The sequence below is a fragment of the Coregonus lavaretus genome (genome assembly GCF_964263955.1).
Source record: "Coregonus lavaretus genome assembly, chromosome: 2".
Taxonomy (NCBI): Eukaryota; Metazoa; Chordata; class Actinopteri; order Salmoniformes; family Salmonidae; genus Coregonus; species Coregonus lavaretus.
This window is the reverse complement of record NC_139989.1, coordinates 16,829,109-16,845,709: the sequence shown is the minus strand read 5'-3', so window position 1 is coordinate 16,845,709 and position 16,601 is coordinate 16,829,109. Positions and strand designations below refer to the sequence as shown.

Genomic DNA, 16,601 nt, shown 5'->3' with positions numbered 1-16,601 from the left:
AGGAGGAATGCTGCCTATGACCCCAAGAACACCATCCCCAACGTCAAACATGGAGGTGGAAACATTATGCTTTGGGGGTGTTTTTCTGCTAAGGGGACAGGACAACTTCACTGCATCAAAGGGACGATGGACGGGGCCATGTACCGTCAAATCTTGGGTGAGAACCTCCTTCCCTCAGCCAGGGCATTGAAAATGGGTCGTGGGATGGCTATTCCAGCATGACAATGACCCAAAACACACGGCCAAGGCAACAAAGGTGTGGCTCAAGAAGAAGCACATTAAGGTCCTGGAGTGGCCTAGCCAGTCTCCAGACCTTAATCCCATAGAAAATCTGTGGAGGGAGCTGAAGGTTCGAGTTGCCAAACGTCAGGCTCGAAACCTTAATGACTTGGAGAAGATCTGCAAAGAGGAGTGGGACAAAATCCCTCCTGAGATTTGTGCAAACCTGGTGGCCAACTACAAGAAACGTCTGACCTCTGTGATTGCCAAAAGGGTTTTGCCACCAAGTACTAAGTAATGTTTTGCAGAGGTGTCAAATACTTATTTCCCTCATTAAAATGCAAATCAACCAAATCAAAATCGGACCAGTAACCGAAAGGTTAAAACTCTGTCAATTTGCCCTTGAGCAAGGCACTTAACCCTAATTTGCTCCAGTGGCGCTGTACTTCTATGACTGACCCTGTAAAACAACACGTTTCACTGCCCCTATCCAGTGTATTTGACAATAAAACATCTTATTCTTATAAATTGTCGTGGAAATTCTACACAGGGACACTCGAAGTCAAACTCAAAGTAATCATTGTTTATTAACAGCAAGCTGGAGAGGTCACAGTCAAACTTAGATGCATAAAGTACCGGTCTGAAGTGAGCTCTCTCGGGGCAGTCCCGTTAGATCTCTTATACTGCTTACAGTCACGTTACATAGGCATAGTTCATAGGGTTGGTTCCGGCATGTGTCTGGAACCATCTCCTATCTTAACTTATAGAACATATTCTGGGCGTTCTGCCAAATGGTCCTAAGGAGGAGGTCATGCTGATCCTCCTCATATCTTTACCAAGCACAGGCAGGAACCAATTATTATTTATGACACAAAAGAAAATATGAAAATGTTCAAGGCTGTCTCTTCACATGATACAATTTTCCATCACTATACATCATGTTGCTGGAGATCAGAAGTGTCAGGGTCAGAGTAGTACAGAAGGAGTCGTATTCTGAGGCAGTGAAGAGAGTAGTAGAGGAAGATGGGTCCAGGGCAAGGGATCCTAAGAGGCTCCCTGTGAGTAGGCAGAGGCCAATAGAGAGTGATAGGAATACCATATGCTTCAGTAAGGTTGGCTTCTTAGCATTCAAAGCCATGGTTATCAACTGTACCACATAAATGGAATGTAAATCACATAAAATAGATGTGGTGGCAGCTGCAGAGAAGTACTTGGGTATACGGGATGGTTGAACGATGGTTTCCCGTCCTCCCAAGCTGCCGGCATGGTGTAGGATCAGATAGGGCCAAGTAGTGTAATACTGGTGAGTTGTTAGTTTATAGGGCAATATTTCTTCCCTTTTCCCCGTCCTTTTCCCTTCCATTTTCATATAGCTGTATAGGGCCTCGCACTCCAGTACAGGAGGTGGCGGTGTATGCACTTCTTAGTTTGATGCGATCCGCCAATACAATTTAAAGAAGAAGAACGGTGGGGCCTATTCAAGAAGGTGTGCTTATGGCGGTGACGGAGATTGCGGTAAATAGCTTGCTAAATAAGTTAAATATGAACTCAGTTATTGATTTCTTCATTCTGTTTGTTTAACGGTTGTGCGTATACATCTCTTGTGGGAGCTATTGGTTTATTCCCATTAACCATGTTTAATTCACAAAACCTGAATTTAGGCATGCGGCCTTTTATCAGCTAGCTAGCTAACGTTAGCTTGCTCTCTACTGCGACAATTTGCTCCTGGCTAATACTACTTAGCTACAAAAATGAAGCAATCGCTAAATGTATCGTATTTGTAACCAACTAATCATAGATAGAGCTGCTAGTGTGACATACTGTCGTTGGAATGTATGATTGAAAATGGTGAAACGCTAGCTAGCTAGCTAGCTAGCCTAACTATGATATGATGCGACGACCAGCTTAGCTAGCTAGCTACGTTAGCTAGTTAACTGACGTTAGCTCGCCTAACGTTAGCCTAACCAACGTTACATTGAGCTCCACTGAAGTGTATCAAGTTAGTCAACTAACTTAACTAACGTTAGCTATCTTTTGTACGTGCTTCTATGCTAACACTATGCGTTATATAGTAACTAACTAGCTACATAGTTATCTAGCTAAGTTAGTTGGAAATTAGCTAGGTAAACACTTGGTACAAATGGAGGATACCAAGTTTACCGCCTTGCAGCTGCTACCATATTAGTCTGAAGGCATTTTCTCTCTCTCAGACTTTTTGAATTGTTAAGGCTTCCCCATCACTCTTCCCCTTGGGGTTATCCTGCCTCTGGTGGCCCCAGCGTTTAGCAGGTTGTAGGTAAGGAGCTCATCTCTACGCACCCTTGTGCGTTCCAATCACTGGTGACTGGTCTGATTTTGTGCTTTTAGGCCTATAGCTACCCAAATCAAGATTAACTGATTCCCCTCCTCCAGTACGATATATGCACTGTGATGATTCCCAATCTCTGTACCTCAAATCTCTTAAAGATAGTGATAGTAGAAGAGAGATGTAGCCTACCAAATGTGCAGTGCATGGCACTGCAAATGTTAATTTCTCCAATTAATAAATGTTCCTGTCTCTGAGGATGCTCATATATGTATTAATGTATTTTTTTTCTGCTGTGGTTCTTCAGGGAGGGACAGCTCTGATGATGGAGAATGGACAGGGCACAGGTGGGAAGCTTGGCCTTCCGCCTCTCACCCCAGAGCAGCAGGAGGCTCTACAAAGGGTGAGCCTACTACATAAACATTACTAAATACATGTGTATACATAATGACTCAAGATCTGTCAATTTACCTGTGGTTCCATTATTCTCTCTAACGCTGACTGACTTTTCTTCAGGCAAAGAAGTATGCCATGGAGCAGAGCATTAAGAGTGTCTTGGTGAAGCAGACCATTGCCCATCAGCAACAGCAGCTCACGAACTTGCAGGTGAGACGTGCTGAATTCTCTACTCCTGCAACTAAACTCTCCATCCCCTTGATCATATGTTCTTATCTCTTAACACCAACCACATGCACTCAATTATAGCCTTGTTTCTAAGAGTAACTTGGACTATTAGCTAGATGGTCACATATCAAATTAATAGGATCAGCCTTAGTAACTTTGTAGTTATGAACATTACTTTATTGTTCAGTTGCACAAAAACATAGTAACCTCCTCCACAACTGCAGCACAGCATATACAAGTGTATTTCTCGATGATGGGATAGGGATGTTTGTCCTCTTGCTTCTGCCTCTTCTTTTTCAGTTGGAGAAGATCAACATGAAGACTTAGTTAAACATGTTGAATGTTTGGACTTGTTCTCACATAGGGCTTTTGAATGTCTTGAATGTGGGGTAATATTGTGAAATGCTTTGGGGCAGATTGGAGTGGGTGGGACTGCAGAGGGAAAGTCAAATCAGTCCTGAAAGCTTTTTAGGAGATGTGTGTCAAAGCTGATGTATAGCAAAGCAATAACATTTGAAAAAGCAAAGCTTAAATATATATCTAACCTACTTTTCAGCACCTTTTTCATCTTTACTGTCTTTCAGATGGCAGCAGTGACAATGGGCTTTGGAGATCCTCTCTCACCTTTACAATCGGTCAATAGATTATTAAACTTTTTTCTCTGTTCGCATTCCTCTTAAAAAGGACGGTTACCCTTCTTTGATTGGCCATCTGCCCTCAGTCCTAGCCATAGCAGCTGACCAAAGAAAGCATATTTCAAAAGAAGACATGGTTTTTAATATTATAATTATGAGGGACCAGTTCTTACACACACACTGTTTCTGCTTAATTCAGTCTGGTTAATGAAACCGTGTGTTTGTATGCCCACTGCACCATTTCAGAAGAAATGCCCTGAAGTACTTCCACTAGTGGCGACAGCTGTTAGTTGATGTAGTTTTTTTTTTATAGTGATTTATAATGGGACTTTGGGTTATGTATGATGAATTCGTACATTTGAGCACAATACAAACTTCATCAGTGCATTTTAGCAGTACATCATGATGGCTTTTTACGCTAGCCTGAAATGGCTATCCAAGAGGGGTCGAGAATATTAACATGGGGAAGACCATGTCTTCTTTATAAATATGCTGTTACTTTGCATTGATTGAAGCTGAAAAAGCCAGCTTTGGTGTGGGGCTAAAGAGGGTTAGCAGTCTCTTTCAATAACCAAAAACAAGAGAACTGCTCAAACAGGAATCACTTTTTGGCAATCTCAAATTTTATGTTGTAATAGGGGGAAACACTTTTCTCTTCTCTAATAGATTAGGCTGTTAGTTTTGCCTGTGGGTGATAGTAAAAGCAGCTATGCTCAAGTAAAAATACTTGAGTAAAGGACCCAGTAAACTCTGCTTTCAGTGGTTAACCATCCCTCCCTCCCCTTAGAGACGTAAGTGTAAAATGTTTTCCTTAGGCTTTTTATGGATGCTTTTCAACTGATATAGGTGTTTATTTCATTTGTTTGCCATGTTGAAATGTGTCACAATATACAGTATATGCAGCCCTGGACTACAGGTCAGTTTCAGGAGCCAAATATTAGCGAAAGACATTCATGTTATCACCTTCACTGCTTTCACCCATATTAATGCAGTAATGAGAAAAACATTTTTACGTTGCTTGCATTTACCAAATTGTTAATCTTTGTATAGTTTAGTAATAGTCGCAAAATCGTTGTTCAGGACTCATGTTGCATATGCCCAGATTGCATCCATCCCTGACATTGGCCTGTATGTCTATTGTTGGGAAAAGCAAACACCATACAGAAATTAAAAAATATGTATGTACATAATGAGATTTCAATGAAAGAAAATCACAATTTACCCATACACAGATTGATTTGGTGTGTTCTTGCTTTCTTAGACACCCTAAACATCATGGTGTGTTTTTCTCCGTGGTTACCAGGTGGCGGCTCAGCGGCAGCGTGCTCTAGCCATCATGTGCCGGGTGTATGTGGGCTCCATATACTATGAGCTTGGGGAGGACACCATCAGACAGGCCTTTGCCCCTTTTGGCCCCATCAAGAGCATTGACATGTCATGGGACTCCGTTACAATGAAGCACAAGGTCAGTGTATAGAGCACCCTTAAACTACATCACACAGCATTGCAATATGATTAGAATTTAGATCTGTAATAAATAATGTGAGGGGAAACTTTTAAAGCACAACTGGAGAATGTGGCATGCACGTGTCTGTAATGCAGTGGACTGTTGTTCCATGGTTGTGTGTCTGTCTGTGCAGGGCTTTGCCTTTGTGGAGTATGAGATCCCGGAGGCGGCACAGCTGGCTTTGGAGCAGATGAACTCAGTCATGCTTGGGGGCAGGAACATCAAGGTGAGTGGCCTGGAGAGGCAGCCTGTCCGGCCCAGTGGAAGTGGACCTCTCAGAACCCCCTCTCTATACCCCTGGAAAGAGGGGTGCTCCTGCTATCATCTTTTTAACCTTTATTTTTTATTTTATTTTTTATCGAGAACGCATGGAACCAGTTTGAAATCCTCATTTCGCTCTTTCCGTGTAACTGCACTATTATTTCTGTGTGAATCACTAATTGGTAGTCTCTAAATTCTGTATGGAAGTGTATCTAAAGCCACTCATTTCTTTGTCTTTCTTTGCTTGTATGTATGTCAATTCATTTACAGGTATGCGTGTGTGTTTGGGTGCGTGTGTGCGCACATGCGCACGGGTGTGTTTTTTTGTGAATGTCTGTGCTGTGTTCTGCTTCCATGATGTCATCACCACATTGTTTTAGTGACCAGTTCCTCTAGGATGCCCGGGCAGCGTGTGATGATGCGTTGCTCTGTGTCCGAGATGTGCTGATGATGGGCTGCGCCTGGTTGGTGTCGCTTGGCCGCCCCACCTGCAGCACAGATCATATACTACATAGCCGCTCATAGAGAAGCTCCAAACACTAGCCTATAGATGGACAGTTGTGAGAGGAGATACCTCCGACATTTCGGTCCTAGAAAGTGTAGTGCCAGCCACACGTGTGGTTTTATCTTGTTCATTTTATAAGCATTTCCACTATCTGATCCTCAGCTGCAGCTCTGGCTGAGGCAATCTGAACATTCCTTTTAGTGTTGTTCAAACGTGCCTAAGTGAGTGAAGCAGCTATTACAGTAGAAATATATTCTAGACGGGCTATTTTCTTGATCTCTTTTTTTTAAAAATTTTATTACGTGTGATCTTCGCTATAGTTAATTTCCAGGTGACGATTTTAAAGTGAACATCTAAGTTGTTGGTAAGTTGTCAGTTTCCATAATCTAGAAAGAAAAGGGGGAGTGTGAGAGAAAAAAAAGTGTCAATAGAAGGCATTGTCTCTAGGTTATAGTGCAGGTTGTCAAGTTTTATATCACTCGTATTACCTAAGCCTTTGCAGAAAGCCCTGGTGGAAAGATGCTGTTTAGCAAGGCTATTGGAAACTTGGCGAATAATACATTGGGCTGCAATTACATTTTAGTCATTTAGCGGACGCTCTTATTCAGATTGACTTACAGTGAGTGCATACATTTTTTTGTTACTTTTTCGTACTGGTCCCCGTGGGATTCGAACCCACAACCCTGGCGTTGCAAGCGCCATGCTCTTCCAACTGAGCCACACGGGACCAATTGCAAAGAGAAATGGTATCCTACGATCTCTAATTGCATTGCTCCAGTTGAAGGCGTTAGGTGGTTTTGTAGCTCGAGGTGTTGCGTTGCTCGGTCAGTGGCTGTGACACCCCACTCATTGGCCCTGTGCTGGTATCTGTGCTGTAGGTGGGGCGGCCAGGTAACATTGGTCAGGCGCAACCCATCATCGACCAGCTGGCAGAGGAGGCGCGCGCCTACAACCGGATCTTCGTGGCCTCCGTCCACCCTGACCTCTCAGACGAGGACATCAAGAGCGTCTTTGAGGCCTTCGGGAGGATCAAGTCCTGCACGTTAGCCAGGGACCCCACCACGGGAAGACACAAGAGCTTTGGCTTCATCGGTGAGCAGAGAGGCGTTTGGCGGCCCTCAGGATGTGCTGTTGCTGTGTGTTTGTTCTCCTAATTCCTCTTTCCCCCCCTCTCTCCCTGGCAGAGTATGACAAGCCCCAGTCGTCCCTGGACGCAGTGTCCTCCATGAACCTGTTTGACCTGGGGGGCCAGTATTTGCGGGTGGGCAAGGCCGTCACCCCGCCCATGCCCATGCTGACTCCCACCCAGCCTGGTGGCCTGCCGCCCGCTGCAGCCGTGGCTGCTGCAGCAGCCACCGCTAAGATAACGGCCCAGGCAAGTATGATTCCCTTCCAAAGGGATCTATTGGCCTTCCAGGTAAATATACCTCTGATATACAGTGAGCTCCAAAAGTATTGGGACAGTGAAATTTTTTGTTGTTTTGGCTCTGTACTCCAGCACTTTGGATTTGAAATGATACAATGACTGAGGTTAAAGTGCTGACTGTCAGCTTTAATATGAGGGTATTTTCCATCTGTATCGGGTGAACCATTTAGAAATTACATCACTTTTTATACATAGGGGACCAAAGTATTGGGACAAATTCACTTATGTGTATTAAAGTAAAAATATTTGTGCAGGCCTCGCAAGTGGCGCAGCGGTCTAAGGCACTGCATCGCAATGCTTGAGGCGTCACTATAGATCCGGGTTCGATCCCAGGCTGTGTCGCAACCGGGAGACCGATCAGGCGGCACACAATTGGCCCAGCGTCGTCTGGGTTAGGGGAGGGTTTGGCCGGCCGGGATGTCCTTGTCCCATCACGCTCTAGCGACTCCTGTGGCTGGCTGGGCGCATGCACGCTGACTTCGGTCGCCAGTTGTACGGTGTTTCCTCTGACATATTGGTGCGGCTGGCTTCCGGGCTAAGCGAGCAGTGTGTCAAGAAGCAGTGCGGCTTTGCATGGTCATGTTTCGGAGGATGCATGGCTCTCGACCTTCGCCTCTCCGGAGTCCGTACGGGAGTTGCAGCGATGGGACAAGACTGTAACTACCAATTGGATATCACGAAATTGGGGTAAAACGTACAAATTAAAAAATATATATAAATATATTTGTGCGTCTAATTTTCTTTCAGGATTATCCATAATCATGATAGCATCCACATTAATGTAGAAGTGTTTAGAAACATTCTATTCTTATTACAATAAGTGACTCCAAAATGACTACTTTATTTACCATTAATTTCTATTGGGCACAAAATAATCTGAAACGCAACCAAAACAAACAGCAAATGCATCCACGCTTGATGTAGTCATTGCATGCTATGAATATAGGACCAAATACTAAACTTTTTAATACAATACACAAGTGAATTTGTCCTGATTTTTATTTTTGTTCCCCTAAAAATGGGGGGACTATGAACAAAACGTTCTGTAATTTTGAAACGGTTCATCCGATATGAATGAAAATACTCTAATATTAAAGCTGAAAGTCTGCACTTTACCCTCCGTTATTGGATCATTTTAAATTCAAAGTGCTGGAGTACAGAGCCAAAACAACAAAACATTTGTCACTGTCCCAATACTTTTGGAGCTCACTGTAGGTAGCTAGGTGTAACCATTATTTAAAATGTGCTAAGTAAAATTCATATACTAAAGATAGAAATGTAATGTATGTGCATATAAAGCTGAATATTCTATTTTCTGTGTGCAATAAGTAAGATATATTTTGATGTGCCCTGCCGTTGTAGAATTTGATATAATATTTGATGAATTGATAATGCAGAACCCATGCAGGGCAATATAAAGTATTCTATGTTCACTGCTCTGTGTTTGCTAACAAAATGTGCTGTGCCATATGTGCTTGTGATGTGAGCTCAACCCACGGTTGCAAAAGTTTATCCCCTGTGAAAAGAAGGCTGCCCCTCTTTCCTTGTCATTTTTAAGTACTATAATACTAAGAAGCAAAGCTCCTCCTGTAAACTATACTGAACAAAAATATAGATGCAACATGCAACAATTGCAAAGATTTTACTGGGTTACAGTTCACATAAAGAAATCAGTCATTTGAAATGCATTCAGTAGGCCCTATTCTATGGATTTCACGACTGGGCAGGGGTGTAGCCATGGGTGGGCCAGGCCACTGGGGAGCCAGGCCCAGCCAATCAGAATGAGTTTTTCCCCACAAAAGGTTACACGTGGTCTGACGTTGGAGGCAGCTTATTGTAGAGAAATCAACATTCAGTTCTCTGGCAACAGCTCTGGTGGACATTCCTGCAGTCAGCATGCCAATTGAACGCTCCCTCAAAACTTGAAACATCTGTGGTGTTGTGACAAAACTGCACATTTTAAAGTGACCTTTTATTGTCCCCAGCACAAAGTGCCCCTGTGTAATGATCATGCTATTTAATCAGCTTCTTGAGATGCTACACCTGTCAGATGGCTAGATTATTATGGCAAAGTAGAAATCCTCACTAACATGGATGTAAACAAATTTGTTCACAAAATTTCAGAAATAAGCTTTTTGTGTGTATGGAACATTTTCTTGGATAATTTTTTTTGAGCTCATGAAACATGGGACCAACACTTGTGTTTATATTGTTGTTCAGTGTCATTGGTTGTGGAAGCTAATTACTCCCTGGAGTCTCACTGCTCAAGCAAGCACACACCCTCACTGCTATATCTGGCACTGGCAACAGTAGTCATAGTTCTGTTTAGTAATAAATAGTCTTATGAGTTAAATTGATGTTTATATTGACAAGTTTTAGTAGTAGAATATATTATATATTATATTATTTTATGTATATTGGCCTGGCACTATAGTAATCTGACATGAGCCTTGAGGACAGGAGAGTAGGGTTGGGCTATTTTACCATAGTGTCGGATATTGAAGATGATTGACAGCCATCGTTGATGGTGATTACATTGTGATGTGACAGACGATGTATAGCCTATTTCAACTTGACAGACACCGCAGTAAAAAGCTGACCGGGCAGCCCACAGCACTGCCACGCCAAGTGGCCTATTCCTTAGGTTATGCAGGCTATAGCAATTTCAATAAATATGTTATAAACAATTTACAGAATGAAAGAGAACAATGTAGACAGAGCTAAGATTTTTACCAAAGCAGCACAAAATGTCCAGTCAGAATAATTAATTTTTTCCTATGTTGGATGATCTGGGCCATATAGTTGAAGCCTATTTAATTTTTTATAGTGGACACTAAAAGCCCAATTCTGTATTTTCTCTCCATTTGATATGAATGTCTTTCTCCCGCTGCACTATTCATGATCAAACAATGAATTTATCTGCGTTCTAGGCTTTATCTAAAGGAGTTCTCAAACTTAAGTAATTTTGGAATAACCTGATGGGCCTAAGATGAGGTAGAACAAACAATAGCAAGATAGAAAAATCGAACGAGTAGTTTGAAGAAATCTTAAAGTTGTGAAAAGCTATAAAAATCATATCATGCACGCATCCCTCTTGCCGTTGCGAACCAAATGGCCAAAGTCCAAATCCTACTAATTAAAATAGCCTATCAAAAGCATTAAGACAAGTTAAAGTTATGAAGAGTATTTTCCAAATAGGATATTCTAATTGTGTGTAATGTCCTAAAGTTGCAGCCTTCAAATAAACTCAGCAAAAAAAATCTTCCCTGTTTCAGGACCCTGTCTTTCAAAGATAATTTGTAAAAATCCAGATTACTTCACAGATCTTCATTGTAAAGGGTTTAAACGCTGTTTCCCATGCTTGTTCAATTAACCATAAACAATTAATGAAAATAACGCAGGTGACAGTGAGGACGTTTCTTTTTTTGTTGAGTTTAGTAACATTTGTGAAAGTCAGTCTATAGGCTATTTTTTATGAATGACAACTATTACAGGCAACAAGAAGTGAAATTGAGCAAACAATATAAAGATGGAAAAATCAAATGAAGTCAAAAGAATTTACAGCTGAGCAAAGCTTATGAAAGAAACTGTGTAGAGTAGGCCTATTTCCATAGCCTTTTATTAGCAATGTAGGCTACAACCTACTTACAACTTATAGAGGAGCTTAGGCCTAATAAGAGAAAGATTAGGCAAAAATGATCCAGTTCTGGGGACAGCAAAGTTGCGTGCTCTGCAGCCGCGCCCATCACATGACGCACAGCCAGCGAGGCTCCTGACTGTCACTTGTGCGTCGGCACACACACACACCTCTTTCGTGCAACAGTTCCAATAGCGAGGAATAGGCTACTAAAAAAAGATTTGGCTCTAAAATATATTTTGTCATGATTCCTCTCATCCCTCCCATAGGCTACATTTCCTTTCGTAGGATAGCCGGAGGCAAAGTCATCATTATCCGTTGGATGATTGGTTGAGCCTTCTTGGTTGCGTGACATCACTCCGAGCCCGTACCAAAATACAAAACATGGCTGACAACTTATCTCGCCTCGGATCTAAAACCAGTAGTAACCACCAACTTCAATGATGGTTATCTTAAAAATAAAATGCATATCATTAGGCCCTAATCTATGGATTTCACGACTGGGAATACAGATATGCATCCATTGGGCACAGATGCCTTAAAAAATAGGTAGGGGGGTGGATCAGAAAACCAGTCAGTATCTGGTGTGACCACCACTTGCCTCATGCATCACGACACATCTCCTTCGCATATAATTATTCAGGCTGTTGATTGTGGCCTGTGGAATGTTGTCCCACTCCTCTTCAATGGCTGTGCGAAATTGCTGGATATTGGCGGGAACTGGAACATGCTGTCGTACACGTCGATCCAGAGCATCCCAAACTTGCTCAATGGGTGACATGTCTGGAGAGTATGCAGGCCATGGAAGAACTTTGACATTTTCAGCTTCCAGGAATTGTGTACAGATTCTTGCGACATGGGGCTGTGCATTATCATGCTAAAACATGAAGTGATGGCGGTGGATGAATGGCACGACAATGGGCTTCAGGATCTCATCACAGTATCTCTGTGCATTCAAGTTGCCATCGATAAAATGCAATTGTGTTCGTTGTCCGTAGCTTATGCCTGCCAATACCATAACCCCACCGCCACCATGGCACTCTGTTCACAATGTTGACATCAGCAAACCGCTTGCCCACACAATGCCATACACGTGGTCTGCGGTTGTACTGTCAAGTACGTCCAACCGACGTTGGATGCGGCTTATGGTAGAGAAATGAACATTCAATTCGCTGGCATTGTGTTGTGACAAAACTGCACATTTTAGTGTCCTTTTATTGTCCCCAGCACAAGGTACACCTGTGTAATGATCATGCTGTTTAATCAGCTTCTTGATATGCCACACCTGTCAGGTGGATGGATTATCTTGGCAAAGGAGAAATGCCCACTAACATGGATATAAAGAAATGTATGCACAAAATTTGAGAGATAAAATATAGATAAACTTTTTGTGCGTAAGGAAAATTTCTGGGATCTTTTATTACAGCTCATGAAACATAGGACCAACACTTTATATGTTGCGTTTTCATATTTTTGTTCAGTATAGTTTATTCAGTGACCACTGCATTTAGAAGGATAGCTACCGACTGAAATGTAGCTAGCTAGCTCACTGGCCAGCCACTAACGTGACTAGCAAACTAATCGTGGATGACCTATTCTTTGATACATTTAGGTTAACTTGCTCATATCGAGCATTAGACAGCTTGTGGAAAGGTAGAAAAATAACAATTAGTGGACTCGTTTTATGAATGATCAGACAGTGAAACTGAAATCGATTGGGTTTCCCAAGTTGTTCAGTGCTTACTGCTCATGCTGGTGAGCAAGCTAAAGGCTTGTGACGTCACTCACCCAAGAAGGCTCAACCTTTGCCTCTGACTATCCTACGAAAGGAAATTTCATCTCCCGTAGCATGCGAGCTTGCGCTAGTGGTCCTTTTTAGCTGTCTTTTTTTTTTACCGTTTTTTCTTCAATGTTTTTTGGGGGTTGGCCAATAGGAAGCAATATCATCGTATATCACTATGTTTTTATGGGTACTTAATCACGATAGGACAAAGGTTGACATCCCCAACCCTAATGCAGAGTAGAACACTATACATGCTGTATGAAGTCTGACTGTGCAACCTCACTGTGTTTTCCTGCTAATGCGTCCCGCCCCTCTCTCAAGGAGGCTGTGACCGGGGCGTCCATCTTGGGGGCGATGGCCGGGGCGAACCAGATGGGCCAAATGGGTCAGATGGGTCAGATGGGTCAGATGGGCCAAATGGGTCAGATGGGCATCCCTCAGGCAGTCATGGCTGCCCAGGCCCCCGGAATGATCACAGGTGTGTATCGAGACATGTGTGAGTACAAAGAGTATTGTCCACTGACCTATGCACTCACTTAGGTCTGTTGGAATCTTGTTAGAGGATCGTTTAAATGATTTCAATTGTGTATCTTATCTACTCAATGCTACAGTGTTGAGAGGGATTATCTGGTCAGCCAGGTTTTGTAGTTTTCCATCTGATCCTGCTCATTAGAGATTGTGTTAAAAAAAAACTTGACTACAGTTGGTTCACATGAGACCAGTTAGAGAAACAAGAAAATTGCAACAGAGGATTTGACTCATATGAATGGCCATGTCAGGTCTCGGAGAAACCATATCAATGAAAATTTATATTTGTATGGCTGATGCATGTGAATGTCCCTGTAGGTGTGACACCAGTGCGTCCTAACCTGCCAGTGCTGCCCCAGGTGGGCCTGGTCAACCCTGTGCTGGCCTCACCGCCCGTGATCACCAACCCAGCCCAACTCAACCCCTCTCTACAAGAGCTTCAGAAGAAGAAGCAGGAGGAGAAGGAGATGCTGCAGGATGGGACAGGCCAGGAGATGTTGAGCGACCAAGAACACATGAGCATTTCAGGAAGCAGCGCCAGACACATGGTCATGCAGAAACTGCTGAGGAAATCAGAGGTAAGATCAGACATGACGATATACAGTGCTTTCGGGATGGATTCAGACCCCTTGACTTTTTCCACGTTATGTTACAACATTCTAAAATTGATTTAAATTGTTAAATAAAAAAAACAGATACCTTATTTAAATAAGTAGTCAGACCTTTTGCTATGAGACTCAAAATTGAGCTCAGGTGCATCCTGTTTCCATTGATCTTCCTTGAGATGTTTCTACAACTTGATTGTAGCCCACCTGTGGTAAATTAATTTGATTGGACATTATTTGGAAAGGCACACACCTGTCTAGATAAAGGTCCCACAGTTGACAGTGCATGTCAGAACAAAAAACATGTCATGAGGTCAAAGGAACTGTCCATAGAGCTCCGAGACAGGATTGCGTTGAGGCACAGATCTGGGGAAGGGTACCCAAAACTTTCTGCAGCATTGAAAGTCCCCAAGAACACAGTGGCCACCATCATTCTTAAATTGGAACCACCAAGACTCTTCCTAGAGCTGGTCGCCCGGCCAAACTGAGCAATCGGGGGAGAAGGGCCTTGGTCAGGGAGGTGACCAAGAACCAGATGGTCACTCTGACAGAGCTCCAGAGTTCCTCTGTGGCGATGGGAGAACCTTCTAGAAGGACAACCATCTCTGCAGCACTCCACTAATCAGATCTTTATGGTAGTGTGGCCAGACTGAAGCCACTCCTCAGTAAAAGGCACATGACCGCCCGCTTGGAGTTCGCTAAAAGGCACCTAAAGACTCTGACCATGAGAAACAAGATTCTCTGGTCTGATGAAACCAAGATTAAACTCTTTGGCCCCAATGCCAAGTGTCACGTCTGAAGGAAACCTGGCACCATCCCTACGGTGAAGCATGGTGGTGGCAGCATCATTCTGTTGGGATGTTTTTCAGCGGCAGGGACTGGGAGACTAGTCAGGATAGACGGAACGATAAACAGAGCAAAGTACAGAGAGATCCTTGATGAAAACCTGCTCAGGACCTCAGACTGGGGCGAAGGTTCACCTTCCAACAGGACAACGACCCTAAGCACACAGCCAAGACAACGCAGGAGTGGCTTCGGGATAAGTCTCTGAATGTCCTTGAGTGGCCCAGCCAGAGCCCGGACTTGAACCCGATCGAACATCTCTGGAGAGACCTGAAAATAGCTGTGCAGCAACGCTACCCATCCAACCTGACAGAGCTTGAGAGGATCTGCAGAGAACAATGGGAGAAACTCCCCAAATACAGGTGTGCCAAGCTTATAGCGTCATACCCAAGAAGACTTGAGGGTGTAATCGCTGCCTGTTTTTGCTTGTTCATTATGGGGTATATTGTGTGTAGATTGAGGATTTAAAATTTAAAAGAAAATCCATTTTAGAATAAGGCTGTAACGTAACAAAATGTGGAAAAAGTTAAGGGGTCTGAATACTTTCAGAATATACTTTTATTTGCCTTATTTAATAGCAAAAAAAAATCACTGAGAAATTGATATTTTAATGTAATGTGATTTGGGTAGGAATACATATTGACATGTTGTCTTGCTCCTCTCCAGTCTACGGTGATGGTGTTACGGAACATGGTGGGGCCGGAGGACATCGATGACGACCTGGAGGGTGAGGTGACAGAGGAGTGCGGCAAGTTTGGTGCCGTCAACCGGGTCATTATCTACCAGGAGAAGCAGGGGGAGGAGGAGGATGCCGAGATCATCGTCAAGATCTTTGTGGAGTTCTCCATGGTCTCAGAGATGAACAAGGCCATCCAGGCGCTCAACGACCGCTGGTTTGGGGGTCGCAAGGTCATTGCGGAGGTCTACGACCAAGAGCGCTTCAACAGTAGCGACCTCTCCGCATAAACTGTCTGAAATGGTCGCCCAACACCCATCCCATACCCGTTGCTCAAACTCACTTCAGCCACTGTCACTGCTGCTAGAGATTTGGGCCTCTTTTTAAAATGTAATATTTTTTTTTATTGATGTTGATGTTAATATTAATATTATTAATGGCCTCTTTTGAGGGATTGGTTAAGAAAAGAATATTTGCACCTCATGGATTTTGTTTTGTCACCTACTGTGAAGACTTTTGATTTATTTTGTATTATTTGCGGGTTTTTTTGTTATCAAATTGAGAAGTCATTAGGTTACCCCCATTTTAAGTTGTCAGGATTCTTTAAACACCGTTTTTAGAGCTATTGGTTCCCGTTTACCCACAAAAATAAATTCTTCAACTATGTGAATGTCTGTTGTGAATTTCTTATGGGTTTGGGAAGGAAAAATCTGATTTCAAATAATATTCCACATTTCTAGACATTTCAACAGAACTTAGTCATTTCAGTTGAAATTTCAATTATTAAATATACAGTAGCTATGACTGCAATTATTGACCTTTGGCTCTGAAGACCACTAATGAATATTTAATTTTTGTCAGCATCACTGGTTTGGGGGAAAAACATTTCCTCAAGTTTTTATAAAGTGAGTTCAATCAATTTAGATACAGTATGTGCATAGACATGCATTGAACACATTTGAATGAGATCTGTTATTGTGTTTTATCAAGTTTCTGTTTATGGAATTCTCAAAGTTTTATAAAGCTTTTTTTATTTAAAACTTGTCT

The 16,601-nt window shown here is 42.7% G+C and overlaps 1 protein-coding gene across 4 annotated transcripts; it reads left to right on the top strand.

The window, feature by feature from the left end:
• The first annotated feature begins 1,672 nt into the window (after positions 1-1,672).
• Positions 1,673-16,220, top strand: LOC311149750 (poly(U)-binding-splicing factor PUF60-like). 4 transcript variants are annotated; one of them, XM_084186963.1, is made up of 12 exons: positions 1,673-1,734; positions 2,430-2,515; positions 2,832-2,927; positions 3,041-3,130; positions 3,733-3,783; positions 5,087-5,248; positions 5,424-5,516; positions 6,935-7,148; positions 7,241-7,473; positions 13,224-13,380; positions 13,749-14,008; positions 15,545-16,220. In XM_084186963.1, exons 3-12 carry the CDS (start codon positions 2,847-2,849, stop codon positions 15,842-15,844), a joined length of 1,641 nt encoding a protein of 546 aa, XP_084043089.1. In that variant the 5' UTR covers positions 1,673-1,734; positions 2,430-2,515; positions 2,832-2,846; the 3' UTR covers positions 15,845-16,220. The 4 variants fall into 4 exon arrangements, with proteins under 4 accessions (XP_084043089.1, XP_084043088.1, XP_084043091.1 ...); XM_084186962.1 differs by having other exon boundaries at positions 13,224-13,398; XM_084186965.1 differs by having other exon boundaries at positions 1,679-1,734; positions 7,241-7,431.
• Positions 16,221-16,601: the final 381 nt, after the last annotated feature.

What these genes read in the sequence shown, in the direction of transcription:
- LOC311149750 (XM_084186962.1), top strand. Translation starts at nt 2,847, where the DNA reads ATGATGGAGAATGGACAGGGCACAGGTGGGAAGCTTGGCCTTCCGCCT. An exon ending in AGCAGGAGGCTCTACAAAGG is followed by an intron (nt 2,928 to 3,040) that starts GTGAGCCTACTA and finishes ACTTTTCTTCAG; the next exon opens with GCAAAGAAGTATGCCATGGA. An exon ending in CTCTCTCACCTTTACAATCG is followed by an intron (nt 3,784 to 5,086) that starts GTCAATAGATTA and finishes CGTGGTTACCAG; the next exon opens with GTGGCGGCTCAGCGGCAGCG.